Source organism: Manacus vitellinus, unplaced genomic scaffold, assembly GCF_001715985.3.
Source record: "Manacus vitellinus isolate BGI_N305 unplaced genomic scaffold, ASM171598v3 scaffold_35_pilon, whole genome shotgun sequence".
NCBI lineage: Eukaryota > Metazoa > Chordata > Aves > Passeriformes > Pipridae > Manacus > Manacus vitellinus.
This window is the reverse complement of record NW_021940498.1, coordinates 8,502,671-8,529,791: the sequence shown is the minus strand read 5'-3', so window position 1 is coordinate 8,529,791 and position 27,121 is coordinate 8,502,671. Positions and strand designations below refer to the sequence as shown.

The 27,121-nt window shown below is 38.6% G+C and overlaps 1 protein-coding gene across 2 annotated transcripts; it reads right to left on the bottom strand.

The window, feature by feature from the left end:
• Window positions 1-3,199: 3,199 nt before the first annotated feature.
• ZNF654 (zinc finger protein 654) lies at window positions 3,200-26,644 on the bottom strand. 2 transcript variants are annotated; one of them, XM_018077116.2, is made up of 9 exons: window positions 26,503-26,644; window positions 23,302-23,383; window positions 21,538-21,673; window positions 18,528-18,730; window positions 17,638-17,777; window positions 12,972-13,113; window positions 7,970-10,298; window positions 6,485-7,627; window positions 3,200-5,901 (listed from the first exon to the last, which is right to left on the bottom strand). In XM_018077116.2, the coding sequence occupies exons 3-8, from the start codon at window positions 21,638-21,640 to the stop codon at window positions 7,620-7,622; spliced, it is 2,925 nt and encodes a 974-aa protein (XP_017932605.1). In that variant the 5' UTR covers window positions 21,641-21,673; window positions 23,302-23,383; window positions 26,503-26,644; the 3' UTR covers window positions 3,200-5,901; window positions 6,485-7,619. The 2 variants fall into 2 exon arrangements, with proteins under 2 accessions (XP_017932605.1, XP_008918421.2); XM_008920173.3 differs by lacking the exons at window positions 17,638-17,777; window positions 18,528-18,730; window positions 23,302-23,383; window positions 26,503-26,644 and having other exon boundaries at window positions 21,538-21,639.
• Between the last annotated feature and the right edge of the window lie 477 nt (window positions 26,645-27,121).

Genomic DNA, 27,121 nt, shown 5'->3' with positions numbered 1-27,121 from the left:
GGAGTTGGAGGACTCCTACAAACAAGGCTTCCAGCAGGATCCAGCTGTGCGCCAGATCCTCGGGAATGGCTCAGTGTGCCTGCTGTGGTCCAGGCAGATGCTCGTGGTGGAAACAGCCTTTGGAAGTCAACTGAGAAGCTTCAAGCTTCTATGGTGGTCGCTGGACCAACTCGTTTTTGAATATCTGAGATGCAGCCTCTGTGGCATCGAGCAAATCATCTACTTGTGACTGAGGGAGCTGTGGGACCCCTTAAGAACTCATGCCAAGCAAGGGATACACATCCCCAGGAGTGGGAAATCTGACAGCACAGCACATGCCTAATGAAGTTCTATAAGTCAAAGGTGCTTTTTTTTTACCACATGCAAGGCCTCAGCCTTGTGCTGCTCCTCCACTTGGCAGTATTTTCTCTGCCAGGGGCAGAAAAACCAGTGATGGTCACTTTATGAGTGAGAGAAAGAAAAGGAAAATGAGGAAAGATGAACAAAAAAAGGGGAAAGAAGGCAGCAGGAGCTTCAGTTGAGCTATGTGCCAAGAAAAATTAAGGGGCAATGAGTGCTTGACATTGGTGTGGCAGAAAAAGGAGCCCTCTCATTAACCCCATGTTTTAATATGGGTGTGTAAGGAGGCCACGTTTTGGTGCCAAAGCTGCCTGTAATTTCAAAACCAGGAAGACTTACTGTATTCTGTAGAGACACACAGACCATCACCTGCAGATTCAAGTTAAAATTACTGATGATGTTATTGCACAAACCACCGAACTCGTCACTGTGGTGGGCTCTGTTCAGATCTGTAGCAACAAATGCCTGCCCTCAAGATCATGTAAACCTAAGACAGAACACTTACATGAACAGAGAACACATTCCTACCCCCCATACTACCCATATGCTTTACATGCTTGTGTCTTCTTTGAGATCTAAAAACCTGCAGATCTCCAGGTTCATCAGAAGGAAAACCAACACACATCCAGCTTGAGGAACAGCTGCTCTCTTGAGCTGGAGCAATGAATTCCAAATAAACCAGAAACAGCTGACCCAATTTTGCCCATGAATTGCAAGTCCAACATTCAGATAAACACTGAGTCCTAAAGCATCTGGAAAGATTAAACATAATAATGCTTATTGTCTGCTGGACCAAATTATATTCCATACATCCAGTGACTTGCACACTCTTCATGTACAAGACAGACCTCCCACCACAACATGTAGTGCATCATTCTACTTATCTGTGGAGTTTACAGAGCAAAATCCTCAAAAATGGGACTACCTACATGTCACCATGTTAGTTGAGCTGTTGAAATTCTGAATTTATTAATCTCAATCCTGCAAACTAAAAATTAGAAAATGCATCTGAAAAATATAAATTCGTTTTGCTCATATTTCAACAAACCTTTTTAGATTTGCAGCCTTCAAGGGAATAATATCTTGTTTTAAATCAAGGCCAGCCCTTTCAGCAGGATTATACGTGCACCTTGCAAGTGCTTCCCCTTTGGAGGTGGTGGTGGGAGAAAGGGAATTATTTTAGAAGTAGGTGTTTTGTTTTTGTTTGTTTTTTTTTCCTTTCTCACAACTTGGAATTTCCTACAGTTTTTATACAAACTTTTAATTGACTCGAGCATTGAGCAAGAATTTAAAGTAGCATTCCTAAAGGGGAAGAAACAGAAAAATTATTAGCCTATATGAACCTAAAGGTGAATAGAATTCTTGGAATATTAAACTGCTGTCTTAATTCAAGGAGTCATTACAAGGGATCCTCTTGACCCACCAGATTGTTTTTACATTTTCTCTCTCCTGTTCAGTTGAGCAAGTGGATGACAGAGCAGCTTTGGTGTCCAGTCATGGTCAAATCACCACAATTCCTTCAAACACTAAGCAAAATAAATCAGAAATTACAATACAAGCAAACACATAATACATTTTAGTGCCATCTGTAGAAGTAGCTGTTTTGTAGGTGGGCAGAGTCATAAACTATATCAATATAAAGGATATTTACATACTTAAAATGACACTGGCCACTGCATTAACTGACTACCACTGCAATCCTACACTAAATTTTTCAGAAAATTAGCTTACAATAATAATGTTGGTTATGCTGACAGCCAAAGGTGACAGGTATGGCCTGAAATACATAAATAATAAATAAATACTGTCAAAATAGACAACAGCAGGTGGTAACCATATGATGGACATTGAGTTTCACTGTACCTCCCACTCAACTACATTTCATAACCTTTATACCTATTTATATAAATACACTTACAAATTGTTATTTATGTATTTTATACCTGTCATAATTGATGGTTATTTTTTCCTACATAATTCTAAAAATAGTTCCCAATGATCTTTTCAACTTCCCAACATACAAAATTCAGTATGTACAAAGTTACCTGCATACTCAAGAACCTCAAAGTTGGCCTTTGTCTTAAACTTACTTAGACTATTTTAAGCTCCCTTGAGCACCCCTTTGGTCTTTTGAGGTCTCCCTAGTTCTTAGGTGCTTCCTTGATCCAGGCACCTCAACCTCCCCTTGGGCTCAAAGCTCAATATTTAGTCCTCACAGTTCAGCTGTGTCACATGAAACTCAAAGAACATTAAGAATTTACAGGACTGTGAGTAATAATTCTAAATAAACCAATGTTTTCAGATTAAAGTACTGAACTCCCAGAAGCAAAATCCAAAAAAAGGCAACTACACTGTCTTTGTCTCTGGACTACACCATTCAATCAAGGGGACCAAACAAAGCAGTGAAAAACAAGTGTATCACACCAGAGGCTACTATCTCTCTGGGCAGCATTATCAGAGACAGACATAAGTTCATGAAGTGCAAAAACCGAGGCTCAGCTCCATATATCAGTGCCTTCCCAAGAGGTTTAGGGCAGCATTTTGTACTTGTAATATAAGGTCGCTGAAGAACTTGAACAATTTTATGATGAAGACAACCAGAAGCAGAGGGATCTTGGAACAGCTGCATCCAGACTTGTCTGTGGCCCTGTTTGGGTTTTGAGCCCCAGGAAACCACTTTAGCAGTTAAATGCCCCCTCCACACCCCTGTTTTGAAGCTTAGTTTATTCAAATGCAAATATCCACACCTCTGGAACATCAAGCCGTGGCACCCAACTCTCCCATACCAAACACAACACAGCAGCTAGGAAGGTCGCAGCAGCATTTTCAGAGGCATTCTCCAAAAGACAAGATCAATTTCTATCAACAACAAAGACAATGTTTTATTGAACAAATCTATGTACAGTACAAAAAGGTTTTTAAAATGAAACACTACTGTAGATTTATTGCAGTTTGATGGCTCAGTTTTAATTTGTACTCTTATATAAAATGCAAAGTAAAATAATTTAACATTCAACAAGGAAGCACAAATTTCCTTTCTTGCTGAACCTGTAACATCTTTTACAAATTAAGAGTCCCAAAATGCATACACTGCATTTAATCAGAAAGGTGTTATACAGTACCAAATAAATTAAGAAAATAGTAACACTACCACCCTCTTTGGGTCTTTTGTCCATAGCACTGGTGTTAAACAATAAAAGAAATGAGTACAGCTGAACCTTCAATGTGATATTAAAATCACAAAGTTTAATGTTATAAATTATCCAAACTATACAATTTATATAATTTTAATGAATATGGCTAAATAACCAAAGTACCAGTGACCTTTCCCCACAGATATCACCACTTTCAACCTACTTTCAGTATTCCTTTTTTTTTGTGAAAGGTGCCCACCAAATGGCAACTCTTTGAAGTTAGAACTTCCATGATCTTTACGGTGAAACATGATCAGGTTAGAGAAGAGTCTTAAAAGCAAAGTCCAAATCCAAGTTACAGCCAACTGGAGGAATGTTATTGGAACACAATTATCCACAACAAATGCACAAACTTTGATCCAACAAAGCTCCCAAGATCATGTGTAACTTCAGGCAGTTTTAAGGGAATTGCAGGCTTACATTACACATGGATTTTAGTATTTATTGAATCAAAGTGATACATCTTGAAGGATTTCCAATTATATCATACAATGCTTCTTAATGCTTGGGAAAAAAACAACTTTCAGATCTAGATTTGTAGCCTTTTTCAGCCCTAGAAGTTGCAGGCTTAGTACAGGGTAATACTCAACGTACTAAAGGATCCTTAAAAAGCATGGAGAATTATCCCACACACATTACACAAGTACCCTTTTCCTTCTGATTCAAGTTGCTTAAACTGCAACTATATGAGAATACCAACAGGTATCAGAGAGGAGCTTAAAGAAAATGCAATGTCTTCTGAAGTAAATTCATGACTTAAAAATGTTACCACCCACTTGCTACCTTAGGTCAATTTAATTTACACTTACCGTATTTCTGGTAAGTGTTCGGATTTTTTGCTAATTTTCACCTACAGAAGAATTCATGTTTCCTGTTCTCCAGAGTGTATCTACTGAACACATAACATCAACAAATGGTGGTGTCCAAGAAAAGCATCTTTGAACAAAAATGAGTTTAATGCAGGTACAAAAAATTATGGTCACAGTTTATGCATGGACACAGATGCATTTATCTACACACTTAAAACCAAAGAAAATACAAGTCTCAATCGTGATTTTAAAGCATCTTCAAACACATGGAGCTCCAGGGAAAAGGCAAAAAAGCACCAAAGATTAAAGGTACATTGAAAAGATTTTACGCAAACGTTTTTGTCATATCTGCTGACTCGGTTTTCAGATTTTTAGAACTGTAATACTTTAAAATTAACCTTTTTCCCCCCCAAATATATTTAAGCAAATTTAACTAGATTAACAAAGTTAAGCAAAGAAAGGGGAGCCTGGGAACATTCAACATGAAAACTGGGTCCTTAAAAATTAGTTGGTAACTTGAAAGCAAAAAAGGTCAAAGTGCATTTGTCTGATAAGGACCTCTTTAAATTTAAAACAAACTTTTAATGTATTTATATATGTAAATATATATATATTGTGTGTATATATGTATATATAATGAACGATGCATTTAAATCAGGTTTTTTGCAACTGCAAAAAAAATTTCTTTGGTGCCTCAGACGTCATACAAATCTCTGAAAGTGGGCCATGATCGGTATTGATGTAATGCACACATACCTGTGATCATAATTTTATAACCTTTTCTGTTAATTCAACTCAAAGTTAAGGCAAAAATTTCCTAGAGTTCAAGAGTTAAGATTTTGAATTTGCATTCTTTTTACCTCCCAGGAGGGGAAAACAAAGCAGAAGGAATGCAAATCTGTTTACTTTCACAGAGGGTTATTAGCAGAGGCATTGCTGAGCTACTGAGTTTAGTTCCAGAACTACTTCACAGCCTATCTTACAACACCCTTGGCTTTGCAAGCATGAGCCATTGCTACAGTGAACAGGTTGTATGCACCTCTTGATTTTTTATGCATTAGTTTTTCCATATCTGTTGATTTAAGCCCTACACACACTGTGATGAACTATTCCATAAATAAACCAGCTGAGCGGGAGCAGTTGGGCTTTGCCATCCCACATTTCTGTGAAGACTCCATCCCTGAACACCACTATCACCACTATCCCTCCCCTGCCTACAATCACATTAAAATTTTACCCGCATAGAACAGGATCCCAAATAAAATCTTGTCAGGTGGCAAGACAGTGTGAGATAAATGAGAGGAGAAATTAGCACAGTAATTGGGCAATGTGTGTGTTTGCCACACCTCTGCCTGGGGTGGGAAGACCAAAAACTACAAGGGCATCCTTTTGGTTCCCAAATGTTCTCTATTTCAGTGTTACACATAGAGCTGAAAGACTCACACTTCATGTCTTCACATTCTGATTGTTTCTATGAACAGTGAACTTCGAATAAAGTGCTTAACATTTCAGTAACTCCTCCACCAACTGCTGGGAAAGGCTCTTTTCAAGGGATGCTACTAAATAAAGTAACGCTTCCATCAACGCTGCCTCCGAACAATCTTAAACATCCGCTGGTCAGATGATGTGACCAACACATCTGTTCTAGAACAAGCAGCAGTCACAAGCATTGAGGCCATGTTGCTGAGAACACAGCTGTGCTGGGCAGGGCACGTCTCCAGGATGAAGGACCAACCACCCCCTCCCTAAGATCTTGCTTTATGGTGAACTTGCCACTGGCTGCTGCAAGAGAGGAGCCCCAAAGAGGAGATACAAGGACTGCCTGAAACAACATCTCAGCCTTGGCCATATTGATCACCATAACTGGTCTACTCTGGCCTCCAATCGGGAGGCCTGGAGACACCCCATCTATAACACAGCTGTCTCCTTTGAGAACGCAGCAGGATCACCCTTGAGGAGAAAAGGCAACGCAGAAAGAATCGTTTTCTGCAGAATACACCATCTAAGGAGTCTTTCTGCTGTGCCTTTTGCAATCAGATATGTCTATCTCATATTGGCCTCATTAGCCACCAGCGTGCCTGTAACAAATGTGGATAGAGCCTTCCTAAATCTTCGTTCTCGAAGCCCAGCCATGATGATGACTAAATAAAGTTACAATGTGTCTTAAAGAGATTGAATCCAAACCTATTTTCTCCCTCCCTCTAGACAGTAAATAAGTAGTTACAGTACTGAGTTGTGGCCTACCACCATTTATCACACATGTAAAACAGGCTCTTCCTGACCTTTATCCCCTCCAACCTGTGCTCTGCTTTTGTCTGCCTTCTCAAATTCTTTTCAGTTACACCAACAGCTGAGGGGTCTCTGTATTTGCATAATAATAAACTCTGCTCTGTAATGCAAGTTTAACCTCCTCAACATTCTGCATTTGTTTCAATCAGTTCCTGTTAAAATCCACATGAATCTGTGCATGTACTGCTTGGATTGGCCTTCCCACACCTACAACAGATGTTTCACAGGACACTCTTTACCTACACCTTCACCTTATCCTTGCAAAGGGCTTCTCTTGCATTGCATCTGATTTCCATTGTGTTTAAGTTTTATATCACATCAACTCACTTTTCCTTGCATGTGCTGTATTTCGAGTTTTTGGCTATTCCAGCATTCCATCTATCTTAAGATTTCTTTCCACATAACTCTTTGGATTCTGAGTATAAGTTTATTAAATGAGCTCCATGCTTTTGAGCAGATAATGGACTCACATACTTGAGCTTTGAAAAAAGAATGCATGGTTCCTTTATGCATTTCTTATCCATAGTATAATAATTAACACCTTCCGGAATGATTCCTTCCCAGCTGTGTGGACAGACACCCCTTTAATGACACAAACTAAAGCAGCTTTCAGAATTGGCTGGTTTTCCACAAGGCAATTAACATCTCTGCTTCCTCTGCCTGCCTTATTTATTTTCCTTAAACCTTCCTGCTAGAAAGGCTGTGCCATTCACCTTCAATCATCTATTTGGAATGAACATGGCTTTTCAGAGGACTGGTACTTTGGGGATTTTGTAGCAACCTTTCTGGACTCAAGACCTGCAGAGCTCCTATTACTCCTCTGTGAGTTTTGTCTAGAAAATGTGCTTTGTCTTTATCAAGGTCATGTTTCTCTCTAGTAATTTGAGACTGCTTCATGTTTAAGGCCAACTGGGAAACGAACTGATGCTTCTTCATGTAGTGTTTCCTTACACCACTCCTTATCTGATACTTTCCTCCACAACATTGATCAGGCACCTGTAAAAGAGAAGGCATTGGGGTCAAAAAGTAACTCATTCTTTAACCTAGAACACCGCTTATGCTTTTCAACATGTTTAGTTTCAAACATGCAAGGAAAGTCAGACTGAATTACCCCTTCTGTTTGAGGAGAAGGCTTTTCCATCAGAGTTGCTTACAAATTCTCATCACCGCTTTCTTGTTCTAAACAGCATGTCCATTCAAAAGCCCAATTTAACCAAGTATTCTGATTTAGTTGTCTAAGTTCTAGCATATCTATTCCATCAGGCTGTCTGATTTCAAAGACCATTTTCTGATTGGTATTTACCCCCAAAGAAACCAACCCAGGACTGTAGGACTTACTTTCATCATCTGAATCGAATCCAAAGAGCGTCTGACACTTCTTTTGTGCAAGGTGAGCCTCAAGTGCTTCTGAATTACAGTAGATGGTCAAGCAGTTGCCACATCTAAATCTTTCTGTTGTTTTGCTACAAATTTTATCTTGTTCAGAGTAAGCATCTACTTCCTCGGCCAAAATTTTTCTCCGTTTTGGCATGCTAATGTAACGTTCGTCAAGGTAACTCGGAGGCAATGGTCTGACGTAGGGTTTTGTTAAGATGACACCATATGAAGTAGTCTCTGTTGTCTGATTTGGTTTAGAAGGTACTTGTGAGGCAGCAGCAGCAGCATTATTATTATTTTGTGGTGCATCGTGACAATTCTGTAAAACCGGTAACACTGACCCATTTTCTGTCCTTGTTTCATCTGCCACTCTGTCCAAAGGTGTCTGTGATGACTTGCATGACGTCTGATGTGGGTCACTGTGCCCATTGACTAGTTGGTCACTAACAACATGACAGTTTTCAGAATTTGGCTGTAACACAGGTGTCTTTTGGTCTATGGAACCTAAAGTGGTAGCACTACCCTCAGATGAACTTTCATTTCCATTGTGAATTACATTATTTGCTTTCTTCTCCACACTTTGAATATATGTCTTTGGTTCTGTAGAATCCTTCCTTGACTTCCAAGTTGGAATTGGTAAATCTACAGTTTCTTTTTCATTAACAGATTCATCATCATCCTGGAAACTACAAAGTTCTGAAGGATCATCTGAAGAATCTTTTTCACTTGCATCTTCCAAACATTCTGGGGTTTTATTTAAATAATGCTGAGCCTCATGTTCATACAGCAAAGGGAGCTCCTCAAATAGCTCACAGCAGTCTGAAAAATTGCACTGAGCTTTAAACACACTATGACTTTTTGTATGTTCTGCAAGCTCAGCTGACAGCTTAAATCTCTGATTACAATTAAAGTGTAAACAAAAGTAAACATTTGGATACACATGTCTCTTTAGGTGGTCTATAAAATGTTGAGAATCAGCAAATTTTCTCTGGCAGAACCGACACTTTCCTTTATTCCATTTCATTATATGTTGCTGCACCTTCAGATCAGTTGGATGACTTTTCCTTGCATGTTTATTGAGGAACCTTATCTTTTTAAATACTCTAGCACAACCATTAGCAGGGCACTTAAAGGTTCCCTCCTCATCCAAAGCATCGAGGTCTTTTTGAGGGCAAAAAGCCCCATTCACTTTATGCAGAACAGGTGACTCTTTACTGGAGTTCTCATCATCTTCAGGCAAACTCTCTGTACTTAAAGCATCAGGAACATTATTAAAACAGCTGTCACTACTATTTTCAGTAGCATCATCCTGGTCACTTAGATGGTTTTCCACCACATCAAAAACCTGTTCTGCATTCTCATCCTCCTCTTGGACCACTTGCTCAGCACTTGGAGCTATTGCAGCCGCTGGTTCAGTATGTTTGGAACCATCGGAATTCCCATTTTCAAGAGGGAGAGAAACCTCAGAACATCCTAGTTCCTTAAGAGCAGGAGCCTGCTGACTAGCCTCAAGAACTGCAGCAAGATGTTGCCTTTCTATCTTCCTGACATGATTCCTCAAGTGCTTCAGCATCAGTCCCTTTTGCCTGAACTTTCTGGTGCAAAGTACACAGGAAAAACTGCCCTTTTTCTGGTGAGCTTGTGCGTGTTTCACGATGTGATCACCGAGGAATTCCTTGTTGCACAGCACACAGCGGTGCCTGGGTTCACTCGCATTCGACATTTTAGATGCCTCCAGAGCTTCGTGGTTCTTTTTGGCATTACCTTTGGACTGGGCTCCAGAGCAGTTTCCAGGGTCGAGCTCCCCATTGCTCACATCAGTCAAACAGACACATTCCTCACTCAGAGCCCTGTACTCTGCTGTTTTCTCTGGATTTGCAGTTGAGTTTTCCAGTGTACTTTCACTTAAGCCATCCAAGGCTTTATCCCCCAACAACGCCAAACAATTCTGCTTGATCATCAAGAAATTCCAAAACTCGGGATCAAAAAACAAACCCTTTTTCAAAATGGGAAGCAGTTCAAAACGCACACGGTTTTGAACAGAACTAGTGCACTCATTGTATTCTTCATCTGCACATTTATATAAATGTTCAACAGTGTAGTAAGATTCCAAGGTGCGCTCCAGAAAAAAGATGGAAAGAGCACAAATTCGGAGGATCTCCAAGTCATTTGGCAGAAAATGAGCAATTGCTTTATAAATAAGACTTTTCATGTTGGGATCTTCACGGAGGTCCAGCTGTAGGGCACATCCACAGATCTCAACACAGATCTGAAGACCATCCTCACCAACCTGCAGAAAGGAAATTATAGTGTACCCAGTTATAAAGTACAGCTATTTTCCTGATGGGCTTACAGAAATCTACAGCTTGAAAGTAAAATAAAAAATATCAGACCCACAGGAAAAATAAAACAAAACACAACTAGTATAAACAATGCCCGAACATCAACACCACATGTATTTATATTCATCTACTCGTAAAACAGAAGTTCAGAAAGCATCCTGCTAGTAAACTTTACCCAAAGGCAGGGACATTTTTAAATATTGCTCAAACAAGACTATAAATACAGATACAAAAACTTTTGGGCCATGCAGTTCTATAGTTAGACAACTAATTATTTGGGGGTATAAACTAAGACTGCAAGAAATCTGATCTAAAACATAATACAAATATCTGATCTCTGAGTATCTCCTGTCTGCCTCTTCCTTGCCGAGGCTGTTCTACACTATAACACAGCTACTCTATATTTTGACCTTGTTCTAACTCATTTAGCTTGCATTGCATAAAAATGAGGGCAATGCAGCTTGCAATTTTGAACAAAAACCGCCAGGGAAACCATAACAACTCATGGCCAAGTATTCTAAAAGGCTTGAATTTTCAGAATTCCTATTCCACACTTCAGGCTGGGGGCACTGTCATGAAATTGTAACTCAGAGGGACAATCAGAAACACACTGCCCAAAAGGCAGCAGATTAAAGTCAAAAGAGTTTCAGGGAGCTGAGAAAAAATTAATACCTTCTATATTTAAATGTTTGTTAACAAATGTAGACAATGCTCCATATGTAGTAGGTTATTAAAAAATAAGACTATTCAGATGGAAATAGAAGTTATTAATACCACCACAAGCTTTTCAGAATACATACCAGGATGGAACTCTTAAACAGCAGCAAATTACTGCATTTCGATCTGTACAGCAGCCCCCATGAAAAATAATTTACAGTTTATTTAGGGCATAAAATAGGAAGGAGCTCTGTTAAATCAGGTTAATGATAAATAACAACATTTGTTGGGAAACAACTCACATACCTGTGTGCTTTTGATTACAAACTGTGCAGCCCACAGCTGGATAAACACATCGTGTGGTGGGTGAGCAACTGGCTCAGGGGTCAGGCACAGAGGGTGACAGTGACTGGGGTGACATCGGACTGTGACCTGTCATAGGGGGGTTCCACAGGGCTCCATCTTGGGCCCTGTGCTCTCCAACATCTTCATAAATTACTTGGAACCAGGACTGGAAGGGACACTGAGCAAGTCTGCAGATGACCCCAAACTGGGAGGAGCTGTTGAACTCAACAGGGGGCCCTGCAGGGAGACCTGGACAGATTCCAGGGCTGGGAATCACCAACCATGGGAAGTTCAACAAGGGGAAGGGCCAGATTCTGCCCTTGGGGTGGGGCAACCCCGGATGGACAGACAGACTGGGAATGAGAGGATGGAAAGCAGTGCCAGAAAAGGGCCCTGGGGGTCCTGGTGAGTGGCCACTTGGCCATGAGTCAGCAGTGCCCTGGCAGCCAGGAGGGACATCCCTGTCCTGGGGGCACCAGGGAGGGGATTGTCCTGCTCTGCTCTGCCCTGCTCTCTCCTGCAATACTGGGGCAGTTTGGGGGGACACAATGTAAGGAAGGTATTGAGCCATTAGAGAGTGTCCAAAGGGGGCAATGAGGATGGGGAAGGGCCTTGGGGGGAAGCCATGTGAGGACACTGAGGGCACTTGGTGGGTTCAGCTGGAGAAGAGGAGACTGAGGGGAGACCTCAGTGCAGTTCCAATTCCTGCGGCAGGGGAGGAGGGGCAGACGGACTGAGCTCTGCCTGAGGGGACCCAGAGAACAGCACCCAGGGAAATGGCATCGGAGCTGTTGTCAGGGGCAGGGCTTTCAGGTTGGATCTCTGGCAAAGGTCTTCTCCCAGAGGCTGGCTGGGCACTTGCCCAGGACTCCCCAGGCAATGTGGGCCAGCCCCAAGGCTGCCAGAGCCTCAGGAGGGTTTGGATGATCCTCTGGGGCACGGGGGGGGACTCTGGGGCTGGGCCTGTGCAGGGCTGAGGGTTGAACTCGATGATCCTTGTGGGTCTCTTCCACCTCAGCCCATTCTGTGATTCTGTGACATCTTTTGCAGATGTTTGTACAAGGCAGTACAAGACTAACATCTGAAGCATGAAATACTGTGCAATTTTCTGAAGCAAAATAATGTCTTCTCCTGTACTATTCTAGCTCTTCCTTTATGATATATTAAGCACTTTTTCAGATTTGATTAGAACTGGTGAAAGGATTCAGAATTTAGCAAGGATGAAGGGTGGATACAATTACACAAGTCCTATTTCCTTCAGAAGCCAGGCTGAACCCCCCTCCCCCAACCAATAAATCTTTAGATCTTCAGATCTATTTCATGTACTTATTATTAATTTCCACATTTATTTACAGAAGATGACATTCCTCAAACTTACTGCAGAAAAAGAAAAGTTCAGAATTCAGTAAAAATAAAACCTTAAAACCACAACTAATCAAGAGTAATCATAATATTGATGCATATTCTGGAACTTGACAAAATTTTTAAGTTAAGTGTCCTTCCCTATCCCCTGTTTTTTAACTTTCCATAAAAATTGGACATTATACAATATAAACATCACTTCTCTTTAACTAGTTACAAAAAGAATGGTGGCTGAGGTAAAAACAAACAGAACTTACTTCATCCTTAATGACTTTCATGAAAGGGAAAATGACTCTGACATTTGTAGCAATTCTTAGGAGCTGGTAGCAGTGGTCAACAAATACTTGTTTTGAAGGGTTAGATTTAAGCTGCAGTTTACTCCAAATGAAGATCAGGTCCCTATTAAGTACAGAATAAAATATTCCAATTAGATTGAGTTTTAGAACTCTATCACTAAGCATGATGCATTACTAAAAACAATTATTTGCATGTTCTGTGACTAAAATCATATTTGAGGGCTTAATACCAATCTAATTAACACCACAACGTGCACAATGAGAAATGCAACTTAATTACTTTGTTAAAGCATTCAGGGTATCTCCTATCACTGAGCCAATTAAATATTCAACAAAATATTAATGTATTCAGCTTAGTTTATAGAGAGAACTGCACAATAAAATCAGATGGTACAGATCTAACCCTTAACATCACAGGCAGTAAAAATCAAGCTCTGTGTGTGCTCAGGATCAAGGTACTTTCAGTGCAAGGATGAAGAGTCCTTCAGGAAAAGAAGCTTTTGAATGTGGAAAGTGGAAGCATTGTAGAAAGGTAACTTCTGCTAAGGTCCAGCAACAGGAATAGTGATGTTCTCCAGTTATGTGCATTACAACACAATTTTCTGCCAATAGCAATTATATGAAGGTATCAGGCTCTACAGCTATTCCTGCATCTCTGGGATCTTCAGTCAAATAACATTCCTGCCTGAGACAAGGAAAGCCAAGAACAGGCTGCTGGGCTCTGCAGCAGAGCTGCTACACAGGTAAGGTGCTCAGCCTGTAAAATAGAGCTAATTGAAATGTACAGCCTGTACATTCTATGCACTTTAATTCAGAGACTCAGAAAGGCAACTGGACTTAACTTTTAGTGATAAGATTTGCTAGCACAAAGATTTCACACAGGAGAAGATGAATTAGGACTGTTTAGGAAGAAATCCCACCTCAACATTACAATGAAAACAGGACTGACTTCCATTTTCTGAAAGAAGACACTTTTCTATTCCACCAGTGTCCTCCCTCAGAAAACAAATGTAATTACTGACAAAACATCTGGTTGATCTTCCAGAGTATCCAGTCTGTGCCAGCTACAAATGAAACCTTTCAGGATTAAGCTTCTCTTAGTAAGGTCAGTGCCTGAACGAAGGGAAGTGATGGAACTGCCTACGACAAACCGCCAACTTCACCTTTTGATTTAGGACAGCTCTACAGTTCTGCTTGACATTTTCAGAGCTAGACAAGAGAGCTTGATTGTTTTCTTTCATTCAGAACCCAAGAAAACTAAAGTTGAAAGAAAGATTAAGCTTACATCATGAAACTGTGAAAAGGGAGACCTATAAGCAGCTCTATGCTCAAAAAATTAGTCTTGCAGGTTTTCTAACGATATAAGCTGTCCACCTCTGCCTTGACCAGGCTGGAAATCTGATTTCTACATCTTTGCTGATTTCACACAGAAGTTTAAAATGAGTGTCTTTGTGGACCAAACCATTCATAACAACTCAGTAAAAGTCTCAATGTGAAGTACAGAAGTAAGAACTGAATATTTCTGCTGTTATATGTTACCACAACTGAATAATCCAGTTTATATCTGCTTTGCCTCATACCATTTCAGAGCAACCCATTTCAACATTAATCCCAGAAAACTTGAGAAAACTCAAATTATCCTTGTGAGAGATTAGTGGCTGAAGTGGTTTGTGGTGCTCAGACAAGTGTGATGGCTGGTACAAGGAAAGAGCTGAAAAGGGAATGGAGAAAACTGAAAGTATGAGGAACAGCTCCCTGGGGGAAGAACCACCATTTGACTAGACCCTATATTTTAGTCTTTTAATCACTTTTCTTGTAGACATGGTGGTTTCTTCTCAAGCACATTTCTGACTTTGACAATCATTAAGGATTAAAGTCTTCTTAAGGAGCAGATTGGACTCTTTCAACCACTTCTGTGCTTTAGATACCAACTTTCATGCTGAAGTCAGCAGCACTTGAGATATTTCAGTGCCACTGACCAGAACACAGATGATGAATCTGAGACAACATAGGCAGGGGGAGTTTTCTCTTTGCACTATCATTATGGCAGGGTAGTATAGTACTTAAAGACCTTTATTTCTTGGATGGTATAAGTTAGTTCACACTGAGGCCTTTCCTAAATTTTTATAGACTTGTGTTAGGGCCATTTAAGTGGTTACTGTGAGATCACAGAACTCAGTACCTCTTTACCAGAGGCAACCATGCATTCCAACTACCTACAAAATACCACAACCACTGCACATCTCCATCAGCAACACAAGATGATGGTTAAACCCACCCTGCCTGAGCTAGATCTCAACCCTTTGATACCTTTGGTAAGCAGAAGGTCTGTCTTTCCTTGGGTATAGAGAGCACACTTTATCAAAAGACTGATCAAACGTGTGGTAAAAATTCCTTGACTTACTTTGAATTTACTGCATAGGAATCACTCGAAAACAGTCAAAACAGCATTTAAAAAATTGCCTGGCAGAGAAGGAAGGCAATCCTGCTGTGCCTGTTTATGACTGTTCCATCAAAACACTGTCTTGCTGAAGAGACATCACCTTAATACTACATCACTATGGACTGACCTCTCACCAATACCTCGTATGAAAGTATGTCTAGTAAGACCAAACACAGTTTGCTTTGATTTCCCACAAACAATTCAGTTCATCTAAATCTAGAATTTATTCTTAACATCAATGAAAGTAAGAGCTGTGCAACAGAGTTGCTTAAAATTCCTCTTCCTCTGAGATGGCAGTTGACGGTTTCACCTTGAAGACTTCATACAGGTAGCAAATATCTGCTAGTTACAACTTTCTAATTTATTTTGCTGTCTTAACTTTGCTACTTAACTTTTGCCCTCAATTCCAGACAAGGTGAGATAATTTATGCTGTGCTGAAGACATTAAAATCTCCTCTAGGGAAAAATACGCTCTCGAAGCTAAATTAACCTGGCTCTTACTTCTTCAAAAATTTGAATTACAGTGTAGTCATGATGATGTAGTACATGCAGCCTTCATATGATCTATTAAGCATTATACAGAATTCTCTTGTTGGGAACACAATTGTTAAGGCTCAGCATCTGTAAAGAATGAAACAGCTGTTTGAGCTGCACAGATGTAACTGCTCTGAACTCTTCCAGAGATTCCCAAGTTCTCTATTCTGAACAGCAGATTAAAAGACTGAGATCGTTTCCTTCTAAAACAGGTATCCAAAAGTACTTGAGTCTCTTCTGGAATTTCATCTTTGACAGAACATAAGGAGATACATCTTGTTTGGAACAGCAATTTCAAAAATGGATGATGCAAAATCAGATTGGTAAGAGCAAGGCTAACATTATATAGCATAAGATATAAGAAGGTGGTTTAATTACAGTATTAAAAATGCATTTTTTAAAAACACTGAATCCCTGAAACAGAAAGCACTAACCATGTAATTAATACATGTAGGTTACATCTGTCAATTCCCTAAAAAATAAGAAGCCAGGAGAGGCAGCATTTGGGCAGGAATCAGCAAATAGAGATTCCATTCTAAAGTGGCCACGGGGCTCACACAAACTATGTACCTTTTTGGTTGAACTTTGGTTGAACTCCAGTGAGGACAGCCATGACCACCTTTTTCTGGACAGACTGAGTGCAAAACACCAGCAGCTACTGCCAACACGTTGTACTATAAATGTATGTCAACCATAATCCCAAAGGTTTTGATTGAACAATTACTCATCCAGTAGTTAAGGAATAAATTTAGTAACAAACCAAACATTATCATGTCTGGCCTTCATTACTTCAAGACAAAAAAACCTTTTCAATTCCCTGAAATCTGGGAACACAGAAATCCTAGAGATTCTAAACTCCATGTGAAAATTAGTTATGCAGATGAATAATTTCTTCCAATTGATGGAAGAAGAAGATCAAATCCTTGCTAAGCTGTTTTGCTTTAACTACATCATCAAACAAACAAATAAAGCATACTTTATATCAAGGAATGCAGATGTTCCTTCAGGTACACAAATTACAAAGGCTAAACAGAAGAATTATCTTCCTTCCTTTCCGTCCTCAGAATGATGAAATTTGTTAACAACTCTCTAGAAAACACTTTTTACCCCTAAAAACATCCAAGCATCAAGATGATTCAATGTGTATGAAGACATTCTTACTTAAATGTTTTATAAAGGACCATCATTTATGTAATGGCTCTGCTTATGATGTAGAAGTTTCCATAATTAATAGCACATTTCAGAATGACATATTCTCTTTATAGACACATTTAGACACATACTACAGCTACAGAGCAAAATATCTTCATTGCTAAGAGTCTACAGACTGCATATTGTTACACATTGCTAATCATAAATGCTTATAGTAAATTTTTAGGTATTTATAGCCTCAGGTATGTAAAGGCTCACTCTTCTCTTAATTTGAAGCAGTTAGTAAATGTTATGTACTATGTACTACCACTGCACATGACCCTGTGTAAAAAGGCAAACAGGCACAACAGATGCATGAGGAATGTTTAAAAATTGTGTTAGAACATTTTTTAACTGGTATTTTAAACTTGAGCTACATCTTAAAAGTTAGGTGAGTTTCATTTTGGCAACAAGCATTTATTTCCTGCTAAGCTGCTTCACCAGAAATAAAGTATTTACCATATACAATACATGTCCCCATTTTGGAGCTGTGGGACTAGGAAGGATTCACAAAGCTGTAAGGCTAAGGTAGTCTTCCCTTCTTTTTCAGTGTTGCAGATGATCTCAATTCCACTCTTGCAATCAGTCCTCAACAAGTGCTATACAATTAAAATAAAATCAATTTAGATCAGTTGGCTGACATGAAATAAAAACCTACCAGACCTTGCTATACTAAAGTTACTGAAAACTTCAGGAATTGCTATTAACATAGGATGGCTTTGGAACAGCTTTTGTGTAGGTCTGTAAATTAAGATTTTGGAGGTATCTAGAGCTCCTTCATATTTCTTACAGTAGTGACCATCAGAATAATTGTCTGAAAAATTAAAATACTACACAAAAGCACTTCTTTGCATGATGGGAGCTTGTTCTTAAAACAAGGTTAAGAAAAGCACTGTTATCTAGTAAGTGCTACCACTGGAAAAAGCAGGGCCACATTCAGCTAAAGTGTCATTTTACACAAAAGGACATCATTAAAAAATTTCAAGCCTACCAAAACTATATAATGTACAGAACACTGGACTGGCATCAATTAGGCTCAAGTGCTTTTACTAAAATAATAGTCTATAGTAAAATAGTCAATACACTGAAGTCACAAAATATTAATGATTTAAGTTATTTAGGGAATATATCCACAAGCACACTTGAACCAAAAAAATTGCATTTAGGTCAACAAGATCTGCAGGCACTTAACATTTACCACCTCCAAGCTTAAGCCAGCACTAAGTTAAGCCTGATTTTATGACATTTGGTTCTACAAAAGCAGAGTTCCACACGCTCCTCTTGACAACTTGTACCCAGCAAGTATAAAGTCCCACTTCATGAAAACAATGTATACTGACAAACAATACCTCCTGGAATAGCTGATCTTCTAATGGTGACATATAAAGACAGGTGAAAAGAGCTTGATGGAAATACAGATCTTTACTGATATCTGGATGATTTATGCAAGATTTGATAAGAGCCATTGCCTCAGGGATGCGTTCACAGGCAATAAGGTATCTGGCACGCAGTTCAAAGAACAGTGGATTTTCAGAGCTTAAATATTTGTTAACTGTACAGAAAAGAAAGATTTAAAGGCAATTAGAATATGAAGTCCAACCAACAATTATTTTTATGTTGTTTTTAATAGTGCAATGTCAACAAATAATATAAAAAAAAAATTAAGGCTCTGCTAAAGAATCGATCAAATATTAAGTTAAATACCATAAATCTGTCCTCCTGCCTGGAAACAAATTGTTATTTTTCTTACACCAGTAATCTAGTTCAGTATTTTGTTTCTAACAGATTAACACAAGGTGCTGTAAAGGATTAGTAAGATTTACACTATATAGAAGATGTGAACATTTTTTAAAAAATTCCCTCCTTTCTCAGCACTGGAATCTGGGTGACTGTCAAAAGTATAGGATTGATATCACTTCCAAACTATAATCACAAATATTTAAAACAACTCAGGATTCTCATTACCCATTAAAATGTAAGACCTCAAAGTGATGAGAAAAAGGTTAACTACAATCCACATGCTGTTGCCTTAAGCAGCTTTGAATGCCTTGATTTTTCTTGCCGAAGTGGAATATATACTTTTCCCTTCCTCTAAAAGTGCTACTGGGCACAATTTATATTTAAATACCTTTTAATCCTAGCCCCTGATTTCTGGAATTCTGTTTTTCAGACCTAAAAGATAATCTTAAAGCTAATATTTGAGTGAAATGATCTCAATTGAGATACTAAAAATATTTAACATTTAAGTAACTGGAAATTCAGAAATCCCTAGAAGACATACTTTAGATCTCTATTAGAAACAGGATTTCTCTAGCATCTTTATTTTTATGGAAGCTAATGGTGTAACACACTACAAAAGGAATATTATTCAAGGTGTTAGGTTTCAGATTATACTTGTTAACAGGAAAAAAAAAAAATCTAATTCCCACTATCCATTTGCACTTCTGGGTACAAACTCAGTAAACAAGAGGACTCAAAGGAAAGCCAGTGACTAAGTGAGGTCATTCACTGCAAGAAAAAGTGATTATACAGAAAAGTCCCTAGAGCCAAGTAAAGATGTCAACAACCCCCTCAGAAAGTAATTAAGTGGGTGCACCTCTCTAATGATCTTTTCTAGATCCTCACATTAGACCACTTTATTCTCCCTAATCTATCACAAGTTTATTGCTCCAGTGTTTCAACCCTGCAATTTTTCTTTAAACTCAATAACTGCCTTTCTTTCCAGTCACCTCAAAATAGAATGTAGCATCTCAAAGTATGCTACAAGTCATGTAAAGACAGACACAGAGAGGTTAGTCTTGGCCTAAGCTGCTCCAGACAGTTAATGAATCCAAGACAGGATTATGTAGTTCACACAAACTGACTTTTGCAAGTAATGGTTGGTGATTCAGCAATAGGCAGCTTTCCCCATTAGAAATAACGATCCCTGTGGGAACTACATGGCCAAATATACAAAATATACACCAAATAATGCTAGCCTGTAAAGTAGCACAGAATGTCTGCTTTCTGTAAGACTTGACAAGAATCAGGTTTTAGAGGAAGTGAGACGAGAAAGAACGAGCTTCCAAAATGTCATTATCTAACAGAAACCATTTGTCATCACAGATGAGATGTCAAGGGTGTGTGGGGATATCAGAAGATAAAAAGCAGAGAAAATATCTCGGCAGAGGGGAAGGAGATGCAGCCTGAAACAAAAGGAAACAAAGTGATCATCTGGTGACAACAGGCAGTCTCATTCCTACTCTGCCAGGTTAAAACTAAGTAAACAGCCTCAAACTGTTACCAGAGAGGTTTCTTGATGACCAAGAGAATCATTATAGCAAAGGATAAACTAATTCTTTGTTGGAGAGACAGAGATTGAGACCTAACCTCACATCATAATCACCAAAACCGTGCAATGCAGAACAAAACAAGGTTAATACTTGTTTTCACTTTGTTTCTGTACATATTTGACTAGAACTAAACCAGATATATTATAAAAATAATGGGCAAATATGTTGCTCAAGCACTTACTTCACAACAGAGACAAAACAACAAAACAACTACCCCTTTAATCATGTTAATTTGCTATCAAAATACTTTTTCTGGTTAAGGAGGCAGGCTCAACTTTAACCCTCTTCCTCTCTCTACAGAATGAGCACACTGTCATAAACACAGGAATGAGTTTGTATCATGCACTACACCATAGCAACTAGAGAAAAACTAGCATTTTCCATCACTATCAAACAGAAACAACTTCTAAGAGATCCTCTGTGAGCACTGCTGGTAAATGTTAAGATATTAGTAAAGACTTCACTGTAGATTGGATATTTTTCCTCTTATGAACTTTCATTACCATTCCAGTGATTTTGTTTCCATCTTTCTCCTACTCTCAGCTCTAGGAATTACACACACACAAACAGAGAACAGCTGCCACATGTAATCATGGGCATTGCTGTAAACAGAACCCAGAAAAGCCACAAGCCCAAGTATTTACAATTTAAAAGACAAATTAAATGAGTCTGATGGGTATTTATGAGACATAAATACACATCAGATCCTCTCCAGTAGCCTAAGTGAAGTCAGGTCAGTCTCCAATACTCTGTCAGGGGTTGCACATCTAGATTTGGTAAATCCATGCCATGAATTTTATGAACCAGCTGTGTCTGAACAATCTGAGCTCTACACTATAAAATAAGTCTTAAACCAGTAGCAAAGAAATTTAGCTTTCTTTCGAATAAAAGAGGGACCAGCATGTTTTACTACAGAAAAATAAACTGTGTGCAATGCCAGCTGACAATACCTGACTAATAGTTTAAAAAAAGCATAATTTAACACATCTTTCAGTGCTCTAGAAAATTACTGTGGTAAATGAAGTACCTAATTCCTGTGACACAGGCTTTGCTTTCAGAATTGCTTGTAATACTGGATCCTCCCATGGTCCACCATCTCGAATGATTCGAGTCACTAGTTCCAGGTTCATATTCCTGTATTTGTTTAGCAGGTTCTGACATTCCTACGTGCAAAAAGAAAAGCAATTAGGGAGAAGAAAAAGATGTCTAAAAACAGTTAGGCTATCCAAAAGATACAAAACAAGAAACCCATGCATGTTTGAGTATTTCCTCAGTCAGCAATTGGAGCTACAAAGTCTTTTACTGACAGATTTAGACGTGTCAGTGCTGGATTTGTGATCCAGTGATGGTGTCTGAATTCCAGGAGGGAAAAATTAATTAAGCCACATGAGTCACCAGCCCTCAAGCAACCATTTTTCTCCAGATCTCCACGTATAAGAAACTATGTTTGCCTATAATATTAGGAAATGCTTTAGCCACCCGTGATTTTCACATGTCAAGTTCCCTCTCATCCCCACATCTTGTTATTTGCTGGCAAAGTGCCAATATTAACATTAATGGACAGAAAATTTTAATCATGAGAAAGTTATCTAATTTTGAAATAAAAAATGCAGCTGAAGAATGGTTTCCATGCACATACAATCACCTTCTTCACATATGCTTTCCTGCTGCAAGTTCTTTTATTTTCAAACCAATTTTTTCTTTTATATTCAAAAGCGTAGGTTTGATGGTAAGCACTGGTTAAGTAACCGAAATAATGCTTTTCACTACCAGTTTGATGACACAACTGAGGCAGAAATTCTTTATTTAGAAAACTGTGCAAAGGTATATTTTAATACATTCATTGTTTAAAAGTAAAAAGGCAATTTAGAACTGTAATACAAAAGTACACATCACATTTTTTGCTGAAGTCTTTCTTATTCAGAGACTGCTTTTGACAAGTACTTATTGTAGGACTGCCAAACTGTCCCACTATATTTTTATGAGAGACTAAGCCACTGCTTGCCACATTCTTCCACTAATTGTAATCAAGCAAGTAATGGCTGCTGGTTTGATAATTAAAGGTAAGCAATGTTGATACATTAATTTGTAGAAGCAGTAACAGACAGGTATCACCATAAAAATAACTGAGGAATAGCTGTTTTTCAAACTGCAGCTCCATGATCAGCATTAACAGAAGATACAACCTTGTTTTTCATCCCTTCTTTCCCTACAAAGTTTCCTCTCATGGTGGTACAAGTGCCTGTGGTCCCATGCAGTGAACTCAACCCTCAAAATCAGGTTACATAAAATACCAAAACCAAAGCCCACACTTATCTGGCAAAAAAAAAGGGCATATTTTTAACCCAAGATCACTTATCTTATGCAGTTATATAAAGTCAAACAAAACTTTGTCCCAATCTATGCAAGAATAGAACAGCTGTATATGTAATTTGTGCTGACCTGAGGCAGAGCTCCGACTTCAAATTTACTGTTTAAAACCACAGTGGGGAAACAGGAGGTTTCATGTCATGACACTAGATGACATTAAGCTCTAAATAGACACAAATAAGCAAAGCTTCCTTCTTCTATGTAGGAAATGCACAAAATATGACTAGCAAGATTGGTACTACAAAGAGAAGTACATTTTGCTTACTCCGAGTAGATTCATGGAGCAATACTGATGATAAATGAAAGAATAAATGGTTTTCCCTTCAATGGGGTATTTCCTCCAGGTTATATATCCACAAAAACTGTCTTTACATCACCTAAAATAACATTACAAGGTTTATATGAAAGCAGGCAACACTACCTGGATTGAACCTAAAATATCTTTCAAAGGATCTTCATAGAACTCATCCTTTCCAAAGAACAGCAGCAATTCAAAAAAACTCCTAAAAAACAGAAGTAGTGACAAGTCAAGCTAAAAACATTCATTCAAAAAAATGAAACTACTACAAGTCTATTAATTTTCACAGCACTTAAAATCACAATTCTAGACCCCGTGCCCATGCTGGAGTCACTCAAATACAGTTCTATATAAGCTAACAAGACCAAATTGGCAATAATATAGATTATATTGAAAAGTCAACTTAAAATCCCTCCTGCTGCACTTTTTTCACAAGTTCATGGCATTAAGACTCACAGCACCTGCCTGATCTTCTCCCTCAAGAGGTCTTGTATCCTCCATACAACAGTGAACCTTCTCAAGAGCCAAAGAATTTGTCAGATGTGCAGCAATTTTGAGGAAGAAAGCAAGATTTAAGACAAATCAGGTGCATGTGCAGCAACAAGTGGCAGACACAGGAGCAAGCAGAGCTGATCCTTTCAATCTATATTTAAACTGACTTGTGGCCTCCATGTTTTCCATCATCTTAAAATACCGGTCTAGCATTTTATTTCTTTTAAATATAGTGATTAAGACAAACAATCCTGTTCACAGGTTTTTAAGTCAAGATCTTGCCAGTGCAATTTCTTTCCTGACCTATTAGTCTTTCGTTGCAACTGCTCTTGAAACAAAAGGCAGGTTTTCATGAACAGCTGGACAAGGAATCCTTTGCAGAACAAGTCAATTCACTGCAGTTATCCCCTAATTTCAAGTCAAACTTCAAAATATTTGAAGGTAACACCCAAAGTACAAAACAAAATGTTATGGTTTTAAAAAAGCAAATTCAAAAAAGTTCATTTTTCCTCTGAATAACATTTTCAGAAATACTGTGCATTAAAATATTCACACAGACAAAATTAAGTTTTCTATAGTAATAATGGCAAAGGATCATAAAATTTGGTTTCCTTTAGATTATGCTGTAGTAATTTTTTTCCTAACCAGGGATAAGCTAAGCCAAAAACAGACCTAGAAAAATGAAGTTACAAATTCATTATGTTCAGTGACAGAATTTTTCCTCAGGTTAGGTCCTCAAATCTCAACTCATATATGGAATGAAAAAACAACCACTATCTAAATAAGTCCTTTGTTCTGAAAAAAACATTATCTCATTTCATGTTAAACAAAATTTTGCAGCACATTTGACTCTCAGGAAAGGTCAGACATGAGTCATGTCAGGATCTGGAAAGCAGCCAAACCAGAACTTAAATAATAAGACAAAACTAGTTATAGCAAGTGATGTGTGCTTGTGTTTAAATCTGCTTTGACTGATTTAATAAGAACAGGACTTTGAGAAAAAAATCTGTAAATTAATAGTGAGCAAGTGTAAACTGTAATTTTCTTCTATATCAGTGCACCTGCTTATCACACTCTTTTCAGAATAATAAAGGAAGCCATCAAAATACTTCTTTTTCCTCAATACCAGTTTCCATTCAGTTAAAATTCAGGCAATTCCAAGTTGGTCCAAGTCATCTTAAAACCTGCAGCATTGCACATCCACATTTATATCTATATCTAGATTTATCACATCACTACTTTGGTATTACTGGCACCAGAAGATTGCCCAAGACCACTGGCACCAGTAGAAAAACCCCTGGGATTAATGACAATACAGATGCTCCCCCATTCGATATGAATTAAATATAGGAAATAAAACAGTTGTTACTGTTAAGAGTTTATTGTCTGGTTACCAAGGAAATCTTACTCAAGTATGAAAATACAGTCAGGCAGATTTTTTGCTCTCCAAGAACTAAGACTTAATATACACACAATTTTCAAAAGATATTCCAGCAAGGTTTCCCAGGTAACTGCAGCTACTGAGCCCTGGGATCCCTTTATATCACATCACATGCAAAAAAATGCCAGTCAGGCAGAGTAAGGAGAAAAAATGATCTGACATTCTGGAATGGAATTTACTCAGTGAGTAAACCGAGCTCAAAGACCAAGACAAACCAGGGTGGCAGGAACTCAGCTACCAATTCACTTCTCAATTATCAGGGAGTGTCCAACCCACACACAACAAATACCTGAATTTCCACCTCTTTACCTCCCAAGCTTTCGTATTTAGAAGTAGAGAAGCACGGTCTGAACTTTGAGGTTTTTTCCCCTAGAAACTGGGGGATAAAAAACCAGCAACAGAAGTCACCATGTTTTGGTGTAACTGCTCAGTCATCCTCAGATACCTGAGCAGTCCAGGTTTGAAAACTGTGGTCTTGTGATTCCTTAAGTATGTCAAATAGTTTCACACACACAAAACAGTAAATATTACACAACCAGTCCTCCTGACCAAGGAAACTAAGAGAGGAAGACCAGGGGAGCTTCACTCACTTGTGATGATCAGATGGGGGAACAAGACATTTCCACAGAAAATTCTGAGCTGAGACACTGAGCTGGATTTGAAAGCACTGCTCAGCAAGGAAGCAGTTTAACCAGCTGGACAAATAAACCTGATTTACTCAAACCCAACTTGCAATAAATTCAGTGCTTAGGTTTCTGTCTTCATCTGCTGAGAGAAGATCAAGTACATCTCAGCTTAAGTATATCTAATTCACTTGAACATTTACTTTTCTTCTTCTATTCAGGTCTTGAACCCTGAAAAGCAGGGTTTTAGAACAAGAGATAAATGGGACTTTGACTTATTTACTTGTCATTACCCTGACACTTTCAGTCTTCGTGTGGGAAAAATCACCAATGCATCAAGAAAATTGGAGCTAGAGCAAGATTTATGGCATAACATTCTCCAGGTCTTTAAGCTGAATGTGACTGTGGGCCAGTTAACTGTAAAACAAGTAATTCCCATAAGCATTTTGATGACTCAAACATAAAAATCCATTTAAAAATCATTGACTTATTTCTTAAAGAAAATTATCTTAAGAAATACTTGGCTTATTACATCACTGGAGGTAGAAGAGTAAAAACTTGAGATAAATTACTACAAAACATTGTAACAGCCAATCTGAATATTCAACAAGGACACAAAATGACAACTAAATTCCAGGTTTTGTAGCTGCATGCAACTGAGGATACATCTCCTGGTAAAAGCAGTCTCTTGAAAGCTCTGAGGACATGAGACCCTGTTGCTGTTATGACCTGTATTGTAAAGGAAACAATAACAAATGATGTACTTACAAAGCCAGGCTACTCAACACATATTGGACGTGCTCACATTCTGCTGGGAAGGACACACAGGCAGAGGTGAAACAACACAAAGCTGTTTGGAGCACCTGGAGCTGAGGCAAAGGAACCTGCCACCTCCCAGCATAGTCCTCAACGACCTAAGGACCAAAACATGGAAATAAATATTACAGTGGAAGACATTCTCCTTAGTCATTAGTACTTAACACCGTACCTCCTTTATCTCCCCTCCTTCTCACTCAGAAAACGTTCAGGTTTTTTGCTTACAAATTTTACTTCTGTTATTAAATAAAAAAAAAATAAAATAGACACTTGATGACCTACATCATAAAAGGCACACCACAAGGGACCTAAAAGTATTCTTTTCAGGCAGGAAATATTTCCTTCTCATGCTGCACCACAGTAGATATTACACTCTGCATTTAAACACAAGTTTTTGTGTTGTGAGGGGATACAAATTAGAGAGTTTATAACAACATCCAGACATTCTAGTCTAAAAACTTTCCAAGAGGGGAAAGAGTAGCCTGCACTCTTCTGGCCTTTAGTTCAGCACAAACACACCAGTCACCCTTCCTCATCTGATCAAATGAGTAAGTTTGGCTTTTTTTATCCA

What these genes read in the sequence shown, in the direction of transcription:
- ZNF654 (XM_018077116.2), bottom strand. Translation starts at nt 21,640, where the DNA reads ATGAACCTGGAACTAGTGACTCGAATCATTCGAGATGGTGGACCATGG. An exon ending in GGGGACATGTATTGTATATG is followed by an intron (nt 13,114 to 17,637) that starts GTAAATACTTTA and finishes TGTACTTAATAG; the next exon opens with GGACCTGATCTTCATTTGGA. An exon ending in TGAAAGTCATTAAGGATGAA is followed by an intron (nt 10,299 to 12,971) that starts GTAAGTTCTGTT and finishes TCCTTTCTGCAG; the next exon opens with GTTGGTGAGGATGGTCTTCA.